Here is a 20,226-nt window from a genome sequence, read left to right on the forward strand (position 1 = left end):
TTTTCTCTAGAATTTAATTCTAAATAATTCAATTGTCTAGAAAATATTTTCTTTCCATACAAATTTCATGCTTGCAATTAGACGCACCCTTATTTCTTAAGCTAAGATTTATTTTTTTTCTTAAAAGAAAAATAGCATTAAATCAACATTTATTTCTTTAAGACTGCGAGAACTAAGATGATGGAATTTTTTTAAAAATAAAATTCAAGTAATTTTAAATTAAAAATATAATAACTAAAAAAAAATTATCTGTGTTATGGTCGCCATTGTTCACCCCTTTAAACTTAATTTAGTATAATAAGTGACTACCAAAAACTTAAAAAAAATATATTCAAAATTGACGGAACTTCAAATTTAAATTTTTAAACGAACTTCAAATTTAAAATTTTAAACTCAAATGAACTATTTCAGTGGTTAACCAATAAGCTTATGTTTAGGGTGAGTTTGTAAACATCTATCTCAACGGTTAACCCTTAAGGTTATATTCACGGTGAGTTTCCAAACATCTCTATGTTTTTTTTTAGTAATATTTCACTAATTTTATTGTCTTGTTTAATGTTGCAATGGGACTAATGATTGATAATTTGATAGTTTGATTAACACTTTCTGATTTTTGAAAGGTACGAAAGTAGTTCAAAATTTGGAAATAAAAATTTGAGACATGAATATAATATAGTTACTTCTCTCTCTCTTTCAATTTGAGACATGAATATAATAATAATAATTGTATGCAATATTATTATTGAAGTCCTAAAAATAGCATTTATGTTGTTGATTTTATGAGCTTAGTTGCACTAAATTTGTTATAGTTAGTTAACTCTCTCTAGTATATTAAAAAAAGAAAATACACTCTTTTCTTTCTTTCACTCCTTAAGATTCCAATAGCATGATTAAAGAAGTCGTATTCCACTTCTTGACAGAGCTCACAATGAGTTGTCTTCCTCTCTCCATGACAAATAATGACAATAGGGTTCAATAACCCATTATCTCTGCAACGATGGCAATGCAATCTAGTGGGGTTGATTCTTCAAGTTTAGTGATGGAATTGATGATAGCAGCGAAACTAGTATCATTCAACCGTCATGACCTGTTATTTTTTTATTTTGAAATGTATATATATTTTGTTTTTATTTTATTTTAATTAAAATAGTTTAAATTAACTTAACAGAGTTCTTTGAAAAACACTAAATCACAAAAAATCTCAATACATTCTGTCAAAATATAACTTTTCATCGAACCAAACAATCTGTCCGTTTGTTGAATTGGCAAACGAGTGTATAAATAACTATTAATCCCACTAAATGGGACTGACTACATGAATTGAATTATGGCAAGTACTCGAACCTGTCCCAAGAAAATTTGGGGCACAGGTGAACTTAAAAGAAAGGCCTTGCTAGTCATCAAGAAGAATCGGGCACAAAGCAGGCAATAGCAATTCAAAATTTCAAAGAGTTATATTGTCACTGTCAACGCAAATCCGCTGCTGCCAACAGTTATTTTGGCACTTCAACGCTCTCCTTTTCAGCATCAGTAGGAAGATCGGCTCCACTAGGTATTTTTCCAGGATAGTTAGTAGTAGAAGAATCTGACCCCATCATGCTGCAAAGCGAATACAGAGATTACTTTCCCAAAAAAGCACCAGGCCCGTATTTTTCTGGTTACGAGAATGACAAGACTTACCTTCTGTCGACAATTACAACCGAACGCAGCTCACAATTCTTGAAGCTGAATAAAAAGATCACAGGGAGCAATTAATCAGTTTCATTGAAAGATAATATCAGGCTACAATTTTGACCTGTTGTAAAGAACAGTGAATCGTGAGAGTTATTAATGTGCCTGTATCCAATTGCCTGTCAATGCAATGTCAGACAGACTTGCAAAAGTTACAATGGAGGAGCTTCATCAAAACTCGAATGGCAATTATAAGTCAGAAGGATAAATAATTGACAATTGTAGCTTGTCAGTGCCTTTTTAGCACCCGAAAGGGCAAAAAAAAGGGTACCTAAATAATAGCTGCTTTCAAAACATCAAACCAGCAACCAAATTCCATATGTAACAAAAAGTCTTAACCTTTTGTAAGTTATGCATAAGCATAAGGTGTCTATAAACTATGCATGCTGTCTCAATCAAGCCGGGAAATGCAGGTTGCAGTGCTTGCCCAACTTTATTGTTAGAACTTCAAAGGGGATCTATGTAATCACTAGTCTTAATGCACCAAAGTGGCTCTGCTATTATGACAGGGGACTGTCACGCTTACGCTCCACTTGGTAAGGAGACAATAAAAGAAAAGGATGTATTAGAAAAGCAAACCGCCTCAGTGGAAACAAATGGTGGATCGATACGACAAAAGGAACTAGTTCTTAAATTGTTCCTCAAAGATGAAGGCACCTTTTTGTAACGACTACCTAAAGTTTAAAACCATTCTGAATAAAAAAAGCTAAAATTGTACATAGCTAAATATATTCAAGAATATTCTTACCAGAAATAAGAAAATGAAACTATCATGGGCCAAAGAAAATAAAGATATTGAGGCGGCGTGGATGCATTAGGTGAAAAAAGACATGAATTGCTTATCAATTAAATAGAGCTTATCAGGCGTATTGCATGCCTGTTTGTGTTTAACCTCTTAGATGGAGAGATCTCCAAGGGCAGAAGGGATTGCACATATAGAAGTCAGCCCTCTTATCTTTTCAAACAGGCTTACATAAGCACATCCAATTCCATGTGTCTTCACTATGTCCCTAACAGAGAAATAAGCCTTCCTCCCCCTACAGGTATTGATGAAAGTTTATGGCATTATTTAATAAAAGGGTGAACCACCTCAAACCTAAAGTTTCCCATTGTGATACGGGTAGGGAAATATTCACATAGTGGTTCAAATAACACTTCTAGATAATTGGGGGTGCCAACATAGTTCAAATAGAAGATATGCTGCTCTCTAACAAGTAAACCTTAATATCAGTCAACGATATGCTTACGGGCTGCGTATCTCATTTTGTATAACTGGATGACAATCATTTCCAAATGCACTTAGGGTGTGAATCAAGAATCCACTGTGGGTAACAACTGCAATCTCCTTCTCGCTTCGTGTCCACAACCTGAACAAAATAATCATATAACAAAATGAGAACAAGAAATTGCCAATTAACTTTTACATCAATCATGTATTGCTGAATCTCTCTATACCTAACACACACACGCGCACACACACGCACGCACACAACTGCTACATTTACCATAAAGGATCAAATTCATACAACAATCACAAGTCTTAATCCAATTAAGTGGTACGGCTAAATGAATACCAGACCCCCAGCCATAATGGATTGGATGCATATTTAGAGAAAAACAGTATGAGGCCATCAACAAAGCTCAATGTGCTATTTATTACCTTGTACTGGCCAAATGTGAAATAAACTTCCAGAACACCTCATTACAGATTAACAGTGCCAAGAAAAAGATGCAAGGATCATTCGGACGAAAGCAGAACAACAAAAAACTAGAAGGCCATTTTGTATCTCAAATATTTCTGCAAGTAGAAAATTAACCAACAGGCTTCTCTGTTGTTCAGATTCACCAATGTGCTCAGGAAAAGGGTCACTTTCCAGACAGATAAGGGAAAGAAGGTATCTCCAATAATGGTGGTTTATGATGTCCATGAACAAATTAGTTGCACGTGTATCAATGTGCAAAAATCTTAAGAGATAACACACTAATTAAGATTCCACAACAGCAAATTATTTCCTGGAAGAACCACAGAACAACCATGACTTGCAAATATCAATTGGTGTGATCCTCAAAGCAAACTCTGAATTTCTAAGGAGAAAACCAAGCAACAACAACATATCGAACCTTAATCCAACTAGGAGAGTTGGTCTAAGGAGAAAACAAGAAAATTCCAGATTTCAAATGGCAGAAGACTTAACATAGGAACATCAAAATTCAAGCCCAGATATTCAGGCAACAGAGATAAGGAAACACCAGTTAAGAAATTTCATTCCCCTCGCAGCAAGTTCTTCATCCTTCTCTCTGCTGTCAGGCTTCCACAAAATGTCAGGATCGCTCTCTATCTGTAAAATACACAAACATTCACAGTGATATGCTATCCATAAACCAAACTATTTTTCCTTTTCCCAGGAGAAGATTGGGGATGGGTGAATCCTGAGATGATTTTCTCCAACCCACAAAAGCTATATTCATAGATAAACAATATAACCATGAGAAATGAACATGGGTAAATAACAATTATAAAAAAACACTTGCCAGTGAAAAATCGATAGCTGGAAAGAGTGGCTTATATTCACTAATGCTTCTCCTTCTATCACATGGATGAATTCCCTGCATTTAGCACTGATGTGGATCAATCTAAATGCCATTAATTGAAGGGATGACAACAAAAGAATTAAAAAAAAAAAAGTTGGAAGGTGCTATTAATTATATACTCCAAGTGTGGCTGTAAAACAATGGCCCTGTGATGATGCATGCTTCATAATCAGAAATCCAGATAACTAAAACAAGGTAACCAGCAGTAACAAAAATCACTAAATTGAAGGCATAATTACCTTTTACCCCCTTATACTCTGTCCCCAAAAGCACAACAACCATATACTCAAAAAGTTGTCAAATCCGGAAGGATCTGGCAATTGTCAATTCTGATCTCTTCCGAAGGGAGACAGATCACTGGTGAAATGAGAGAATTCTTATGAAAGTGAGGGAGAGAGAGAGAGTTAGAGAACAGAGAGAATGAGAGAATTGGGAGGGAAATGGAGGGAGAATTAGAGAGTTTTCATTCAATTTCTAGATACCTCCAATAGAAGGGTCGACCTCAATTTATAGCCTTTCCATACAAGTGCATAAGTTCCCACCCAATATTCATAACTGCCTATGTAGCTCTACCAGTGCATAAACATCTACTACTTTAACTGAATTCTATTTTATTATAATATTTCTACTTCTACTATCTCCCTCATAAGTACATGACAATATACCCTCCCCTTGAGAAATTTCTTGTCCTCAAGAAATGGTTAGGAGATTGGTTGCTCTCGAGAACTAAGTAAGCAAGTCCAGGAGATACTCCCAAGTGTCGTTGTCCTGGTGCATGTTGGACCACCTCACTAGGACTTGTATGATTGGAGCTCCTTGTTGATAGACCACTCGTCTGTCCATAATGGTCGCTAGTTCTAGGGCAAGGCTGGTGTCCATGGCTCCTTGTGGTAGCTGAAAACTGGCCAGCTGTGCCCTTACAGGTTTTTTCAATAACGAGACGTGAAACACCGGGTGGATCTGTGTCCCTTCTGGTAATTGTAGTCTGTAGGCCACATTGCCCACCTTAGACACAATAGGGAAAAGGGCTAAAATACTTGGGACTCAACTTGGAGATTGGGCCAGGGGATAAAGACTTGAGATGGGGCCCTTTCAACTTCAAATAGACTGTCTCTCCCACATTGAACTCCCTTTCACTCCTACCCTTGTCAGCCAAATGCTTCATTTGATTCTGAGCCATGGCAAGGTTGTTTTTAAGTTGTTGGAGGATCTGCTACCTCTGTTGCTAATGTTCATCCATTGTTGCCACACTTGTGGGAGCTGGTAGAGTTGGTAGTAGGGTGGTTTGTAACCAAAGAGGGCCTTCAACAGTGGCATCTTAATGGCACTATGGTGGCTAGAGTTGCACCACCATTGTGCCACAGATAACCACTTGTGCCAACCTTTCAAGTGTGCGAAACATAGGCATCTCAAGTAAGTCTCCATGCACTGATTGACTCGTTCTATCTGTCCATCAGTTTAGGGATGGTAAGCAAAAGATAGGTTACGCTTAGCCCCCAAGGATTTCATCAATGATTGCCACAAGAGACTAGTAAACACCTTGTCCCTGTCAAAAATTATAGTTTTTGGGATCCCATGCACTTTCACCACTTGATCTAAAAAGACCCAAGCCACTTCTTGTGCAGTGTAAGGATGAGTAAGACTTAGGAAGTAGGCAAATTTGGTGAGCCGGTCCACCACTACAAATATGCAATCCTTCCCTTTAGATTTTGGTAATCCTTCAATGAAATCCATCGATACACTCTCCCATGCCTGCCCCGAATAGGCCACAGTTTCATGCTTGCATCTTTTTCACACATTGCATGCTAACATAAACTTCATCACCTTCTCTTTGAGCTTGGGCCAGCAAAATAATTGCTTCACCTTATGATAGGTGTTTTGTACCCCCGAGTAGCCTCCAATTGGGGATTTATGTAAGGCCTGTAGTATCTTCTTCTTCGACTTCGTGCAGTTTCCCACAACCAGCCTGCCTTTAAACCTCATCACCCCATTTGCCAATGTATATCCTTCCTTACATGCGGGGTCAATTATTAATTGCTCCAAGAGGGTCTTAGACTGCTCATCGCCCTTGTAACTCTTGGCCACTTCCTGACACCACTCCGAAACTAAAGTTGAGATTGAAGCAGTTATTCTCTCTTCATGGCATTGAGATAGAGCATTTGCTGCAATGTTCTTAACGCAGCGTGTAGCGTGTGTGTGAAAAAACACACTAAAATAAACCCTTGAAACAGCAAACTTCAATGGTCGAAGCTTGGCTTTCAAGAAGACACAAAAACAAGACTGTTTTGCTAAGAAAACCCAAATAGGTTGCTGAAATTTGATTGAGAAAAAATTGATTACAAACTCTAGATCCTAGGCATATTTATAGTATTTGGCTAATCCAAATCCATCTAATATTTGTAAACAAAATTCAACTAGAATCCTAATAGAAATAAATCCTAAGCAAACATGAAATAGAGTTCTAAATCAAGTAGAAACATGAAGTAGAATCCTAAAACATATGAAGTATTAAAATATTGTTCTGGTGCTACTATTCCGATGATACTGTTCCAATTTGGTTGGGTCAGCCTTGGGCTAGGTTTTGATTGGCGATCGCATCATTCACCTCTACTTGAGAAAAAATTCGACCTCGAATTTTGATCGAGTAGGACAAATACACATTTGGCAAGTACACAGAGAGATTAGCCACATTAAATGTTTAGAAATACCCATATGATTAGGCAAATCCACAACATAAGCATTATCATTGGTCTTCTTTGGAATCTTGTAAGGATCATATTTCTTTGGCTTGAGCTTATTTTGCTTTTCTGCTGGAATCCGTTCATTCTTTAAGAATATCATGACTTCATCTCCAACCTCAAATACCTTGTGCTTCCTATGCTTGTCGGTTGTCGCCTTGTACTTCTTATTTGTGCAACTTTTGCTTGACATCTTCCTGAACGGCTTGAACTTTTCTGTTAAGGGAACATGAGCAAAGACATTCCTCCCCTTCTTAGCCATATCTGCGTTGGCATGGGTCTAGCCATTGCCATGTTTGTTGCCCTTTGCCTTCATTGTATTATTACTGTTAGATTGAGGATGTTGAACCTTCCATCTTGAGCACTTCTCTAATCTGGTAGATCTTATCATAGGTCCTTCTCCTCTCATCAGCTTTCTTGATTTTGATTCCTCAACAGCTTTCGAATTCATCCATAGATTTTTCTTGTTTAGAGAAGTATTCTTTTGCAATTGTTTCGAATAGAGGCTTATTCCATAACTACCAACAGTCTCTCCATCACTTAAAATATTGATGCTTGTATCATCCTTTGGTCCAGGCACTTGATCAGCTATAGTAGTAGTTGCTACAACATTCTTAGTTTCGGAATCTAATTTCAGATTAATATCGAAAGCAGTTGCACTACCCGAGTTAACTAGCTTGAGAGATCCAACACCCCTATTCACAAAGAGACCCATGCGACCATCTTGCTTTTGCAATCGCGAAGGTGAATATGTTCCTATTGCCTTCGATTCAACCATATCAGAGCTTGAATAACTATAGAAGGATTTGCTACCATGACCTCCATCTCCTTTACAGTCGCAAGCCGATCAGAAGAAACGTCACCATCCTTGGGTTGTGAAGCAATGCCTGAGCCCTCGGGACTAGAAAATACCCTAGTATGAGTCAATAACCTTGGAGTTTTTGTCATGTTAGCAGCATAAATCAGACCTGAGTTTGCAAACGTTGAGGTTGCTAAGACAACATAATGTTCGAGATCAAGCTCCAAACTCACTGAAAATCCATTCTTTAGTTTATATCCATCGTTTCCCTAATGGTTGTGTTGATGTGCATTCCTAGGTAAATCACACCAAAGGTCACAAAACTTTAGCGTCCTTTTCAATTTGGTCACTAAACTTCAATTTCTTGCAAAGTGATAACAAAACTTTAAAATGTTTTGCAATATGGTCACTAAAATGATTTTTGTATAATTTCTCACCAAAATTGCTGACGTGGCAATGGTCACATCATCGCCACGTCAGCGCCACATCAGCAATTTCGGCTAGGAACCATCAAAAAATCACTTTAGTGATCACATTGCAAAACATTTTAAAGTTTTGTTATCACTTTGCAAGAAATTGAAGTTTAGTGACCAAATTGAAAAGAACTCCAAAGTTTTGTGACATTTGGTGTGATTTACCCCGCATTCCTCCTAACCCCTCTACCACTAGGGTTACCTATTGCGAGATCAAGATCATCCTCTTCATCGCTATCTTCAATCACTGGTCTTCTAGAATTAACAAGGACATGATTAATGGGTGGTCTTCCCACTCCGACTTGATTCACCCCATTATTCAGGTTCCTGTCATCATCAACTCGTAGTAAGGCGCCCAATTGGTTGCTGATTTGCTCCAATCGCTACTGGACAATATGAGTTACTTCTCGCTATTATTCGATTGCTCTCCAAACTGCGGACAACCCCTGATTACCGTCACGAGGCTGATTGCTACCGTTACCTTCAAGATTGACCATCTGATTGGTTGATGAACCGCTATGATACCACCTGACGTAGTGTGTAGTGCGTGTGTGAAAAAACACACCAAAATAAACCCTTGAAATAGCAAACTTCAATGGTCGAAACTTGGCTTTCAAGAAGACGCAAAAACAAGACTATTTTGCTAAGAAAATCCAAATATGTTGCTGAAATTTGATTGAAAAAAACTTGATTACAAACTCTAGATTCTAGGCATATTTATAGTATTTGGCTAATCCAAATCCATCTAATATTTGTAAACAAAATCTAACTAGAATCCTAATAGAAATAAATCCTAATCAAACATGAAATAGAGTCCTAAATGAAGTAGAAACATGAAGTAAAATCTTAAATCAAGTAGAATCTTAAAACATATAAAGTATTAAAATATTGTTATGGTGTTATTATTCCAGTGATACTGTTCCGATTTGGTCGGGTTGGCCTTGGGCTAGGTTTTGATTGGTGACCGCATCAGTTCTCCTTCCCCCTCTTATACCCAATATCATAATCAAGGCTCATTAATTTAGTCATCCACTTTCTTTGCAAATGGGTGTGAAGTTTATGTTGTAGTAGAAACTTCAAACTTTCGTGATCAGTCTTAATGATGAACCCACCCCCCTCCAAGTAGTGTCTCCACTTGTCTATTGAAAAGATGACTACTAACAACTCTTTCTCATATATGCTGGGACCCATATGTCTTGTGGCTAAAGCTTGATTTATAAAGGCTAAGGGTCAGCCTTCTTGCATGAGGGCAGCCCCTATACCCATCCCACTTGCATTAGTCTCCACTAAAAATGTCTTACTAAAATCCAGTAGGCCTGGTATTGGGGTTTCACTCATGGCTTTCTTCAATAATTCAAAGGTTACTTCATCCTTTTGATCCCACACAAAGTTGTTTTTCTTTAACAAATATGTGAGTGGCTTGCGAATTCCTCTATACCGCTTCACAAACCTCCTATAGTAGCCGATTAGCCCTAAAAAACCCCTCAAGGCCTTAATGGTTGTAGGCATTGGCCAATTGGTCATGGCTGCTACCTTTTGGGATTCGTACTCACCCCTTGGCCCGATAAGATATACCCAAATATTCCACTTGGCCTTGTGCGAAGGCACACTTTTATCTCTTAATATACAACCGATCGAGTTTAAGAATCTTAAATGTAGTCCTCAAATGTTTTAGGTAGAGCTCAAAGGTTGGGCTATATATCAGAATATATCGTCAAAGAACACAAGTATGAAGTCTCTGAGGTATGGTTCAAAATTCTGGTTCATTAGTGATTGGAAGGTAGCTTGTGCATTCGTTAGGCCAAAGGGCATTACGAGGAATTCATAGTGGCCATGGGTTCTAAATGTGGTTTTGTCAAGGGGGTTCATCTGGATTTGGTGATAATTGAATCTTAGGTCAAGCTTAGAAAAAATGGTGGCATGTTTTAACTCATCTAGCAAGTCTTCAATGAGTGGGATGGGAAATTTGTTCTTAATGGTTATTTCATTCAGCTGGCGGTAATCAATGCAAAACCACCAGGAATCATCTTTTTTCTTTACCAACTGCACTGGAGATGCAAAAGGGCTATGGCTGGGCCTTATGAGTGATTTGTGGAGCATTTCCTTAACCAATTTTTCTATTTCTATCTTTTGGTTAGGAGGGTATCTATAGGCACGAATGCTAATAGGGTTTGTGTTGGGTTTAAGGTTGATTGTGTGGTCAATGGATCTGGTTGGGGGCAAGGAATGAGGCTCTACAAAAAGATTCTCAAATTCAGCTAGTAGCATATTAAGTAGATCAAAGTAGTATACCTCATTGTCAAATTGTAGGGGGCTGCTGATGTTCAACATAAACTCCCTGTTAGAGCCCCTGATTCATAAGTTTTACCAAAGATAGGGGTAGCCAAGGAATAGGACACGGGGGCAAAAGGGTCAAATTCGATTGGGGAAGAATAACAACCCACATGGTTGCAACGGACTGAGGAGGAGCCGAGAAGGTATAAAAACAGGTGAAAAAGGAGAAAGAAGTAGCTAGAGAATTCTAAAGAAGTTTTGGGAGAGAAGGCCCTCTTGAATAGGCCTATATTGTTTTCTTTTCTATTCTTAGCTTGAAATTAGAGATTCTTAACGTTGACTGTGAGATTTTATCAATTACTTGTGAGGATCCTATCAATTTGGTACCAGAGCATCACCGATCCTAATGGTGAACCTGACGGACCGAGTGGGTGAATTGGAAGGGAGGATGGAAGACATGCAACGAGGAGTTGATGCCTTAAGGGGTGAGGTTCAATCAGTGGAAAAGAATGTAGCGAGCTTGCTGGAACAATTCACTTGGATGAGAACGAGGTGGGAAGAGCAAGAACAGGAGAGGAAGAACAAGGAGTAAGGAGACTAGCCTTCGGAATTCATTCAGGATTCTGATGCGACGCCGGAAATAAGAGTGCGGCGAGCTAAAGCAGGGGGTTCCGAGGGGGGTTGGCGGCTGAAGATCCGAGGGCAACGGTTGGAGTGCCCCTCTTTGAAGGCGAAGATCTTGACGGTTGGATATTCTGAGTCGATAGGTACTTTGCAATGAATGGGTTAACTGACAAGGAGAAGATGGACACAGCAGCACTGTGTTTGGAGGGTGCTGCACTTTCATGGTTCCAGTGGGAGCAACAGAGACGAAGAGTGAGAAGCTGGGAAGAGCTAAAGGGGTTGCTGAGGAATCGCTTAGGATCCATGCAAGAAGGCACGATGGAGAAGTCGAACGAGCTAGGGGACACGATTAAGGAGGGTCAGATGGTAGAATTGTCGCTGAATTCTATGGTAGGCCTAACTCCACCACAGACGATGAAGGTAAAATTTCGTGGTGTTAGGGAGTTCACCAGCGAGGCAGAAGGGCAACCGGCGATCGGTTTGTTTAAAATGCCAAGGATTGCCAATCCGGAGACATCCAAGGAAAGCATCTTACCGATAATTGGGGCGCCATCAACGGTCCATGTTGTCTGGGAAGCTGGTTTGATTCTTAGCCCAATTTCTCAGAGATTTCACATGGGGTTGGTTGATAATGGAGGGCCCCCCATGTATTCTCACCATCATGAGGGAGTGGGTGCCTCGTCCAAGCAGGTCATAATGGTGGAAGGGCAGCATGTTTCTAGAAGTCAAGGGCTCAATTTGCATTCTGTTGTGGAGCCCAATAGTATAGACCCAAAGATCTTAAATAATGATGGGAATTTGGGTGAACTTCATGATGAGGTTGAGAATTGGCAAGCCATGAAACAACTGACAAAATCAAGGTGCTAGGAAGTTGTATCAATAACCAGGGATGCAGTGATTGGAATGGGAATTGTTGTAAATCAAAAACCTACTACGAATGAGTGCTATGAAGAAAGAGCACAAAATGAGCCTCCTGTCTGTCAAGAATCTAATGACCCTAATGCAGCCTGGAATGTGCCACTGCAAGCATGCATGTACAGAATTCTTGTTGCTGAAATAGAACGAGGATCTAAGTGGCCAGCACGGGTGGGACAACCACCGTACTGGTTCTTGAGTTCCCAGTTTGGAGGCTATGGCAAAGCAGCCCCTGAAGATTTCACTGCATACTATCAGCCCCAGAAACGAGTGGTGATTAAATCATATCTGATTGGAATAGGGAGAAATGGGTCATCTGTCAAGAATGTTATGGACATGAAAGTTATCTATGGAGGATTGACTATTGCTCTAAGAAACTTGAAGGTGTGGATCATGATTATGGTGCCTATAGACTCTCCAGATACACTACCTATAGTTTATGAACAAGGCCATCTCTTCTCCAAAGTTAAAAAGAGATGCCATTTGATGGTCGTGGTTAACCAAATTCTCAGCCTAGAGGGGAAACTTATTGTTCGCGACAAGGTGGAGATCATCAACGAGGTGGAGGAAAGGATTAGGAGGCTAGCGTACAAGCAGTCTCTACCACCCTCCGGTGCAATTCTCCCCGTAATTTGCATCTTCCAACTTCGAAAGGATGAAGGAGCAATGCAAGAGGCCACCACTATCCTTGACCAGCTAACTGCAGAGCTGAAACCAGAATTCCTATTGGGGGTAAAGCCGAGCATGGGAAATAACTTGAGGAGCCTTGACGTTCTTATTCAATGGAAGTGAAGTGACTCCATCCCCCCCCCCCCCCGCCGGCCATTTGGGAATTGTACAATTCGTTACTGCATCAATTTCCTGAGTTTCACCTTGAGGACAAGGTGAATCTCGTGGGCGGGAGTAATGTTAGAGCCCTTGATTTGTAAGTTTTACCATAGGCAGGGGCAACCAAGGAATAGGACACGAGGGCAGAAGGGTCAAATTCGATTAAGGGAGAATAACAACCCACATGATTGCAACGGACTGAGGAGGAGCAGAGGAGGTATAAAAACAGGTGAAAAATGAGAGAAAAGTAGTTAGAGAATTCTAAAGAAGTTTTGGGAGAGAAGGCCCTCTCGAATAGGCCTATATTGTTTTCTTTTCTGTTCTTAGCTTGTAATCGGAGATTCTTAACATTGACCGTGAGATTTTATCAATTACTTGTGATGATCCTAGCACTCCCCTTCTGTTTCCAACTCCTCCTTTCTTCCTTCAATGGCTTGGATAGAGAACAGTTGAGCCACCTGATTCATCTTGTGTTTTGAATAACTTCTAAAGTCTCTTGTTAGTGATCATCTTACAAATCCCCAACTCCTTGCTCCCTGTTAATGTCATCTTCCTACCCTCTTTCTCGAAAGTCACCTCCATTTTGTTAACGTCAAAGCAAATCGGGCTGGCATGTTTCATCCAATCAATCCCTAACACAACATCACCCCCTCCCAACTTTAAGAGCCTCAAATAAGCCTCAAACCCCTCTCCTTGCATCTCCCAACAAAACCCAATACATGCAAACTTGCTCATGACTTCATTTCCATTGGCCATTGTCACTGCCAATGGTTGGGTGGGGATTAAGGGGCATTTCAATCTTCTAGCCGTTCTCTCATCTTAAAAATTGTGGGTGCCCCAATTGTCAATGAGGATCATCAGTCTATTCTCTTCCACCTTTCCCTCTACTTTGATTATCTTGCTGTTAGTTAATCCCTTTAAAGCATGCAAGGATATCTCCCCATGATCCTCCTCTTCCTCTTCCTCTTCTTAGGCTTGGGATGTTTCCCCCTCCTCAATTATATCTCCTTTTTCTCCTTCCAACAACAAGAGTTGTTTCCTACATTGGTGGCTGGGGAAATATTTATCCTTGCACCTGAAACAAAGGCCAGCCTGCCTCCTCTGTTCCATGGTTTTTCCACTATGGTTTGTAGGGGCAGGTAATGCCAAATTCTTCATCCCAGGATATCCCCTTCCCAACTCTTTAGCATAGTTCTTACCTGGCAATAGATTCCCTAGAACAACAGCTTTAGTAATCATCCTCTACTTCTTCATCAGTGCTTTCATCGTTAATTCATGAAGCCTGGCACTATCAGCAGCATGTTTGAGAGCCTGGGGCCGAAGCACCTTCACCATTGGCCTCAACTCCTCATTCAAGCCACTTATGAAGTGAAAAGAAGTAGTCGTGATTGAGCATCAAGGCCTTCAACTCTTCAAACCTTAATTAGTACTCCATCATCGTCCCCACCTGCTTAATTATGTTGAATCCCTCCACCACATCCGATAAACCCTGATCTTCGAACCTCTCACAAAATTCTTCTACGAAATCCTCCCATCTGCAATCCTCCTGGACCTTGGACCACCCTTGGTACCAAGCATCCCTTGCATCATTAAGGCATGCTGCTGCTATAGCCACCTTTTGCCTCTTTACTACACCGTACCACTCAAACATTCACCCACACCTTTTGGTCCACCAATGTGGACTCACTCCATCAAACAATGGGATCTCCAAACACGACATGGGTAAACCATGCTGATTTTGTCCTACCAGCACCTCCGGCCACCGTTCCCAGCCATTTCACCTGGCTCTCCATGACCTTCCCCACCCACTGAGGTCTCGATTGTCCTCTAGTGCCTTCCCCTTGCAAAAATGGATCTGATTTGCCCTGCCATGGCAGAATCGATTCTGGTCTCTCCCTTGGAGGGAAGTCAGGTGAAATACTCACCTGGTTTTGTCGTGCAAATATTACCATGAACCCCTGAAGCTCTTCTCTAGTTACGTCATTGCCACATCCAACTTCCTATCGACAGCCATAATGGCCACATGGTTTCGATTGGATCCCAATTCCAATTGGTCCACTAGCAGTTGCAGATGACTCATTGTGGATTCGCATTGTTGCACTTGCGTCTCCAAGTTCTTCATTCTCGTACCTTCATCCATTGTCGTCCCCTTCGATCGCACAGCCAAAGATTGGCTTTGATACCAAAATTGTTAGATCAGGAAGGATCTGGCAATTGTCAATTTTGATCTCTTCCGAAGGGAGATAGATCACTGGTGAAATGAGAGAATTCTCGTGAAAGTGAGGGAGAGAGAGAGAACAAGAGAATTGAGAGGGAAATGGAAGGAGAATCAAAGAGTTTTCATTCAATTTCCAAGTTGGCCTCAATTTATAACCTTCCCATACAAGTGCATAAGTTTCCGCTCAATATTCATAACCGCCTATGTATTGCACACCTTAGCTCTACCAACGTACAAACATCTACTGCTCTAACTGAATTCTGTTTTATTACAATATTTCTACTTATACTATCTCCCTCGTCAGTACATGACAAAAGTTAACACAGAACCCCTTATTCCTTGAATTGAAATGTAAATTTCTTAATGGTCGATAACAGATTTAGTGGAAGACAAGAAGTTAACATTGTTTGATGTAGTATTCACAAAAAATATAGAGGGTCAAAATGGCACATGAAATACATGCTCCGTTAGATCTAACTTTAGTCCAAAATAACATGGGAGTTAAGAGTTAATGCAAATACATACGAAGCATGTGTTTTTGTTCCAAGCACAGAGGGGTAGAATGTATTTGCCCATAAATTACCTAACATTCACAAATGTCACCTTATTTAATAAACATTCTACTAGACTGCCATGAAGCCAAATCCCTAAAACTACAGGAAAAATACATGTGCAGATGGTGATTTAATTATGAAAAGTGATGGAAGAATAAAATAGTTGATACAGGAAATCTATCTAAAATATAAAAGTCCCAGGATATACAAAAATCTTCAGATAAAAACTATAAACCCTTGGTATCACATTCTGAACTGATGTATGACATAGATTCCCCCCAAATAGATATTTCTTTTACCCTGACTCTAAGCCTAAGGGCATTTCCTATGCTTCCCCAATCAGGCAAGGCCCACAGTTATCATCACATAAACCCAAAAACTTGGGGTTGTGAAACCAGGTCTCTAGCCATAAATTGATGCCTTCTTCACTCATATGGAAAAGTTTCATGAGATGACAATGAATGAAGATAATTGGTATGGTCATGTTCCATCACATGGTTGATACTGTGAAACCAACTTGTACAACATGGAAAGCAACACCATATATGATACATGTTTTTGCTCCAAGATATATGTCTTTAGTAACATGTATATAACCAACTTTAACTCCCTTCTGCTCTAGAACCCTTCTTAAGACTTTTTTAGAAACTCTATCATAGGCTTTTCTAAATCGATAAAAACTAGATACAAATCTTTTTTATTTATCTCTAGAACTTTCTATAAGGCATTGTAGCAAGTATGTGACTTCCATTATTAACCTACCAATCATAAAACTAATTTATTTTCACCATCTCCCAAAGTTTCATAGTGTAGATCATTAGTTTGATCCCTTTATAACTTTTACAACTTTAAACATCTCTTTTGTTCTTGTGTATAGACACTAGAATGCCTTGTTCCATTCATCAAATATGCTCTTCAATTTAAAGATCACATTGAATAGTTTCATTAACCATTAAATGCCTTCTTTTGCCATACATTTATGCTTCTACTGGGATATTATTTAGTTAAATTGCTTTAACATTCTTTATCTTTGTCATAACTTGCTTCACTTTTCCAAATAAATGCATCTATAGAGCATAAAATTTCTATCTTCTTGAAATGTCCAAGATGCCCAACATACTCCACATTCATTGAATAGCTTTGAGATATATCCCTTCCACATCTCCTCAACAGCCCCAATTAAAGTACTTTTTACTTTTTAGACTTCTTTTTTTATGCATCTCACTTGACTCAAATCTCTTGTTCTTCTTTTGCTTGCTTTAGCAAACTTATATACATCTCTTTCTCTAACTTCTATGTCAAGTCAGTTGTATAACTTTTCATAAGCTTGATCTTGCTTTATTGATGGCCTTCTTTGTTTCCTTTTTATCTAAAATATGCTCTTCAATTCTTTGTTTTCTTAACAGGTCATCTATGCAACGTGATGTAACATATTCTCTTGGGCTTGATTTGTTTTCCTTTTTTTTGTGTGTGTGTATACCTCCTCATTGTACCACCCTCATAACTCCTTTATGGTTTTGGAGAGAATAGTTTTTACCGTGTTTTTCATTCCACATTAGAGTTGCCTCACCTTCCAAAATACACTCTCTGTTATTACACAGTTTTTTCTTGAAAATAACTTGATTTTCACCTTTTAAATCCTGCATTTGATTCTTGGGCTTTGCTTCTTATCATCCTTCCTCCAATTTTTTATATGGAAGTCAAGGATAACAAGTCTATATTCATTGTTTAGGTGCTCTTCTTGTATAACTTTACAATCCTTACAAACAAGCAATCCTTTTGCCTTGCAAGAAAGAAGTCTAGAACAATAGCAATTACATAAAAAAAAAAAATACACAGTAATAAATGTGACCATATATAAGTGAAAATAGTGGAAGCTACATAGAATGGTCAACGCTAGACTAGTTATGCTGGAAAATGATACAGAAAACTCTCAACATAGATTTCTACATCATGTCTATGCATTTAATATGGCTTCCAGAATTATATGAGAAAAAAAAAATGTTTATCATGAATCAGAACTATAACAAAATCCAGAGTCTTAACTTTTTCTCCATTGTGCATATTTTCACTTTAATGCTTCCCTTTTTGTTCTATTCTATTGCCAATAGAGGCCATGAAATTTGTTATCCATTTCACTCTCATGCAGTCAAGATGATCAGGACCCATAAGATAATAGTACCATAACTAAGTTTATGTGATTCGGAATCTTTGATATTAGCTATATATATTTTTATTTCATTTGGACTTGTAATAGATTATATGGTAAATTTTAAGTGGCATTAAATTATCACATCAAGGGAATTTAGTTTTAGAGGGGTTTTAAGTGTTTTATGAGTCTTATCAAGCTTATAAATATGGTGTATTCATGCTAAAAAAAAATTATGAATTTTAAGATAAATAAAAATTAAATATTTGGACTTGAGGAGCTTTGCTCCCTTTGTAGTCTTGACCCTTTATCCTCTCTCTTCCTCTAATGTTCTTGTAATGTTTTTAGAGTTTGCATAAAATAGGAGAAAGTCAAGCAACCAACTCAAGCTGCTTTTGTTGCACTTCATATGCATATCATTCTAGCGTGCACAATTTCCTACATTTCATTAATAATATAGTATTGCTTTCTGATTCTTGTTCTTTATAGTCATATACCAAGACTTCTAGTTTTGTTGGTTAAGCCCCATTGGGTTTTAAGGCCAACTTGTCAGTTTCTTTTGTTTAAACTTTATCTTTATTCTGAAAAGCAGCTTAAAAAGGAAGGAAATGAGATGTTTCAAGGATTTCCAGAGAGCCATATACTATATAACAGTTTCATTGTATTTATTGATTTATCTTCATTATCACATGCCACATACCAAATGTTCTCGACAAAGCTCCATTGCAATGAATGGTGGACAATTAAGACTTGAGATTGGAGGGCGGCTACTATTCCCAGCATTTTCCACCATTAAAGGAGGTGCGTCAATCCCATTTGTGTAACCTCCACCCCCAAAAACACCAACAGCCGTTTGCATGGTCCTACAATTGAGCCATTAGTAACCATGACCTATTTTACTTTGAAACAGCTTCAACGACGAAAAAGTGTTTTAAGCAGTCATAATTAATGCAAGAAAATCATCCACAAAATTAATATATTCTGCAGTCTGTTATTATTGGCATCTTTACTTTATTTTTTTTATTTCTCACATAAATAACCATAAAATGATAAGCTTTCTATCAGACAACTTCATACAATTTAAGTCAAGCTTCAGCAGGGACAGGAAGTATAACTTGTACCTTAACAAAGGCGAAACAATAACTAATTCGACATTCTTGGAAATCCCACAAGATTTTACATGTTTCTGTAGGTTATCTACCTGTCACAAGTACAAAGTTTATCAGAAGCATTCTTCAATAGATTGAGATACCTGACTCAAGAATATAACATGAGCAAATATAAAGAAAGTCTAAGAAATTTCACATCCAACTGGTCCTTGTTTATAAGAAAATGGTTCCTACTAGGAAAAAATAAAAGGAAACTAACATCAAATAATTCATGTAAAACCATGTAGAAACTATCTATCTTCACTTGAACAGATTTAAACTAGACTGGTTAAATAAAATGCCTATCTTAATAAAAGCAAGCATGAAATAGTAGCATTTACAAATTCACATTGTTTTAAATATCTCTACAGCTATCACCTGCTGCCAGCCAAGGGAGGTGAGATGTGCATCAAAGAGTTCTTCCGATAAATATGCATCACGGTCCTTCTCACCTTCTACATTATGGACGCCTTGTGCATGCCTCACCTACATAAATTGGTATTGAGACTAAAAGGCCATGGGAAATCCAAGTGAAAACAAAAAAAAAATAGAATTCAGATCAAGCATGTGACAACTTCAGATCCAAAGGTCACTGGACCTTTCTGCTACCATTGAGAATGTGAGACAAAGAAATGAAAGGAGGCACAAACCAGGTGAATTGTTTTACAATGGTGTAATGGATACAAACTCTGGCCCAAACTGGATTCCATATCTGCTAGACATCGAAGGCAAAGATTATTTCAAAACATAGACAATATATGAGCTTCAGAAATGCCAATCACAATGAATTCCAAGTTTAGGATTAACGTAATAACCCATGTATAAATTTCAGGGCTACATCAAAAGAATTTATTCATACCAAACAGAGTAGCTACTAAGAAGGTGAATGCGCACAAAAACAGTTCAGTCATGGGATGATCTAGCTATCTGACACCTCAAGCAATAGAAACAACAAAGCCTTGATTGTTAACTTGGAAAAATAATGCACATAATTTCACATAAATGACACATAATACATAATCAATCCCAGTAGTACATCAGAATGGCAGCAGACATCTCACACATGCAGGTTACAACACATCACAGCTTATGAAGCCCCCCTCCTCCCCCCAAATCCTCACACACACACCCACACACATTTTCCATTACCAGATGTTCCTCATTACTTATATAGCATTTCTGG

The 20,226-nt window shown here is 38.6% G+C and overlaps 1 protein-coding gene across 4 annotated transcripts in view; it reads right to left on the minus strand.

Moving 5' to 3' along the window:
* Window positions 1-1,185: 1,185 nt before the first annotated feature.
* Window positions 1,186-20,226, minus strand: part of LOC127807791 (phosphoglycerate mutase-like protein 1) — a 41,999-nt gene continuing 22,958 nt past the window's right edge. For 3 of the 4 annotated variants that reach the window (XM_052345898.1, XM_052345896.1, XM_052345897.1), the window contains exons 2-10: window positions 19,694-19,755; window positions 19,422-19,529; window positions 19,017-19,096; window positions 18,596-18,758; window positions 4,264-4,338; window positions 3,982-4,070; window positions 2,979-3,098; window positions 1,681-1,725; window positions 1,186-1,599 (exon numbers count right to left, since the gene is read on the minus strand). In XM_052345898.1, the coding sequence (XP_052201858.1) occupies window positions 1,494-1,599; window positions 1,681-1,725; window positions 2,979-3,098; window positions 3,982-4,070; window positions 4,264-4,338; window positions 18,596-18,758; window positions 19,017-19,096; window positions 19,422-19,529; window positions 19,694-19,753 (846 nt within the window). In that variant the 5' untranslated portion in view covers window positions 19,754-19,755 and the 3' untranslated portion in view covers window positions 1,186-1,493. Of the gene's footprint in view, window positions 1,600-1,680; window positions 1,726-2,978; window positions 3,099-3,981; window positions 4,071-4,263; window positions 4,339-18,595; window positions 18,759-19,016; window positions 19,097-19,421; window positions 19,530-19,693; window positions 19,759-20,226 lie in introns of all 4 variants that reach the window. The other variant, XM_052345895.1, reaches the window with a different exon arrangement.

This window comes from Diospyros lotus, chromosome 8 (assembly GCF_014633365.1).
Source record: "Diospyros lotus cultivar Yz01 chromosome 8, ASM1463336v1, whole genome shotgun sequence".
Lineage (NCBI taxonomy): Eukaryota > Viridiplantae > Streptophyta > Magnoliopsida > Ericales > Ebenaceae > Diospyros > Diospyros lotus.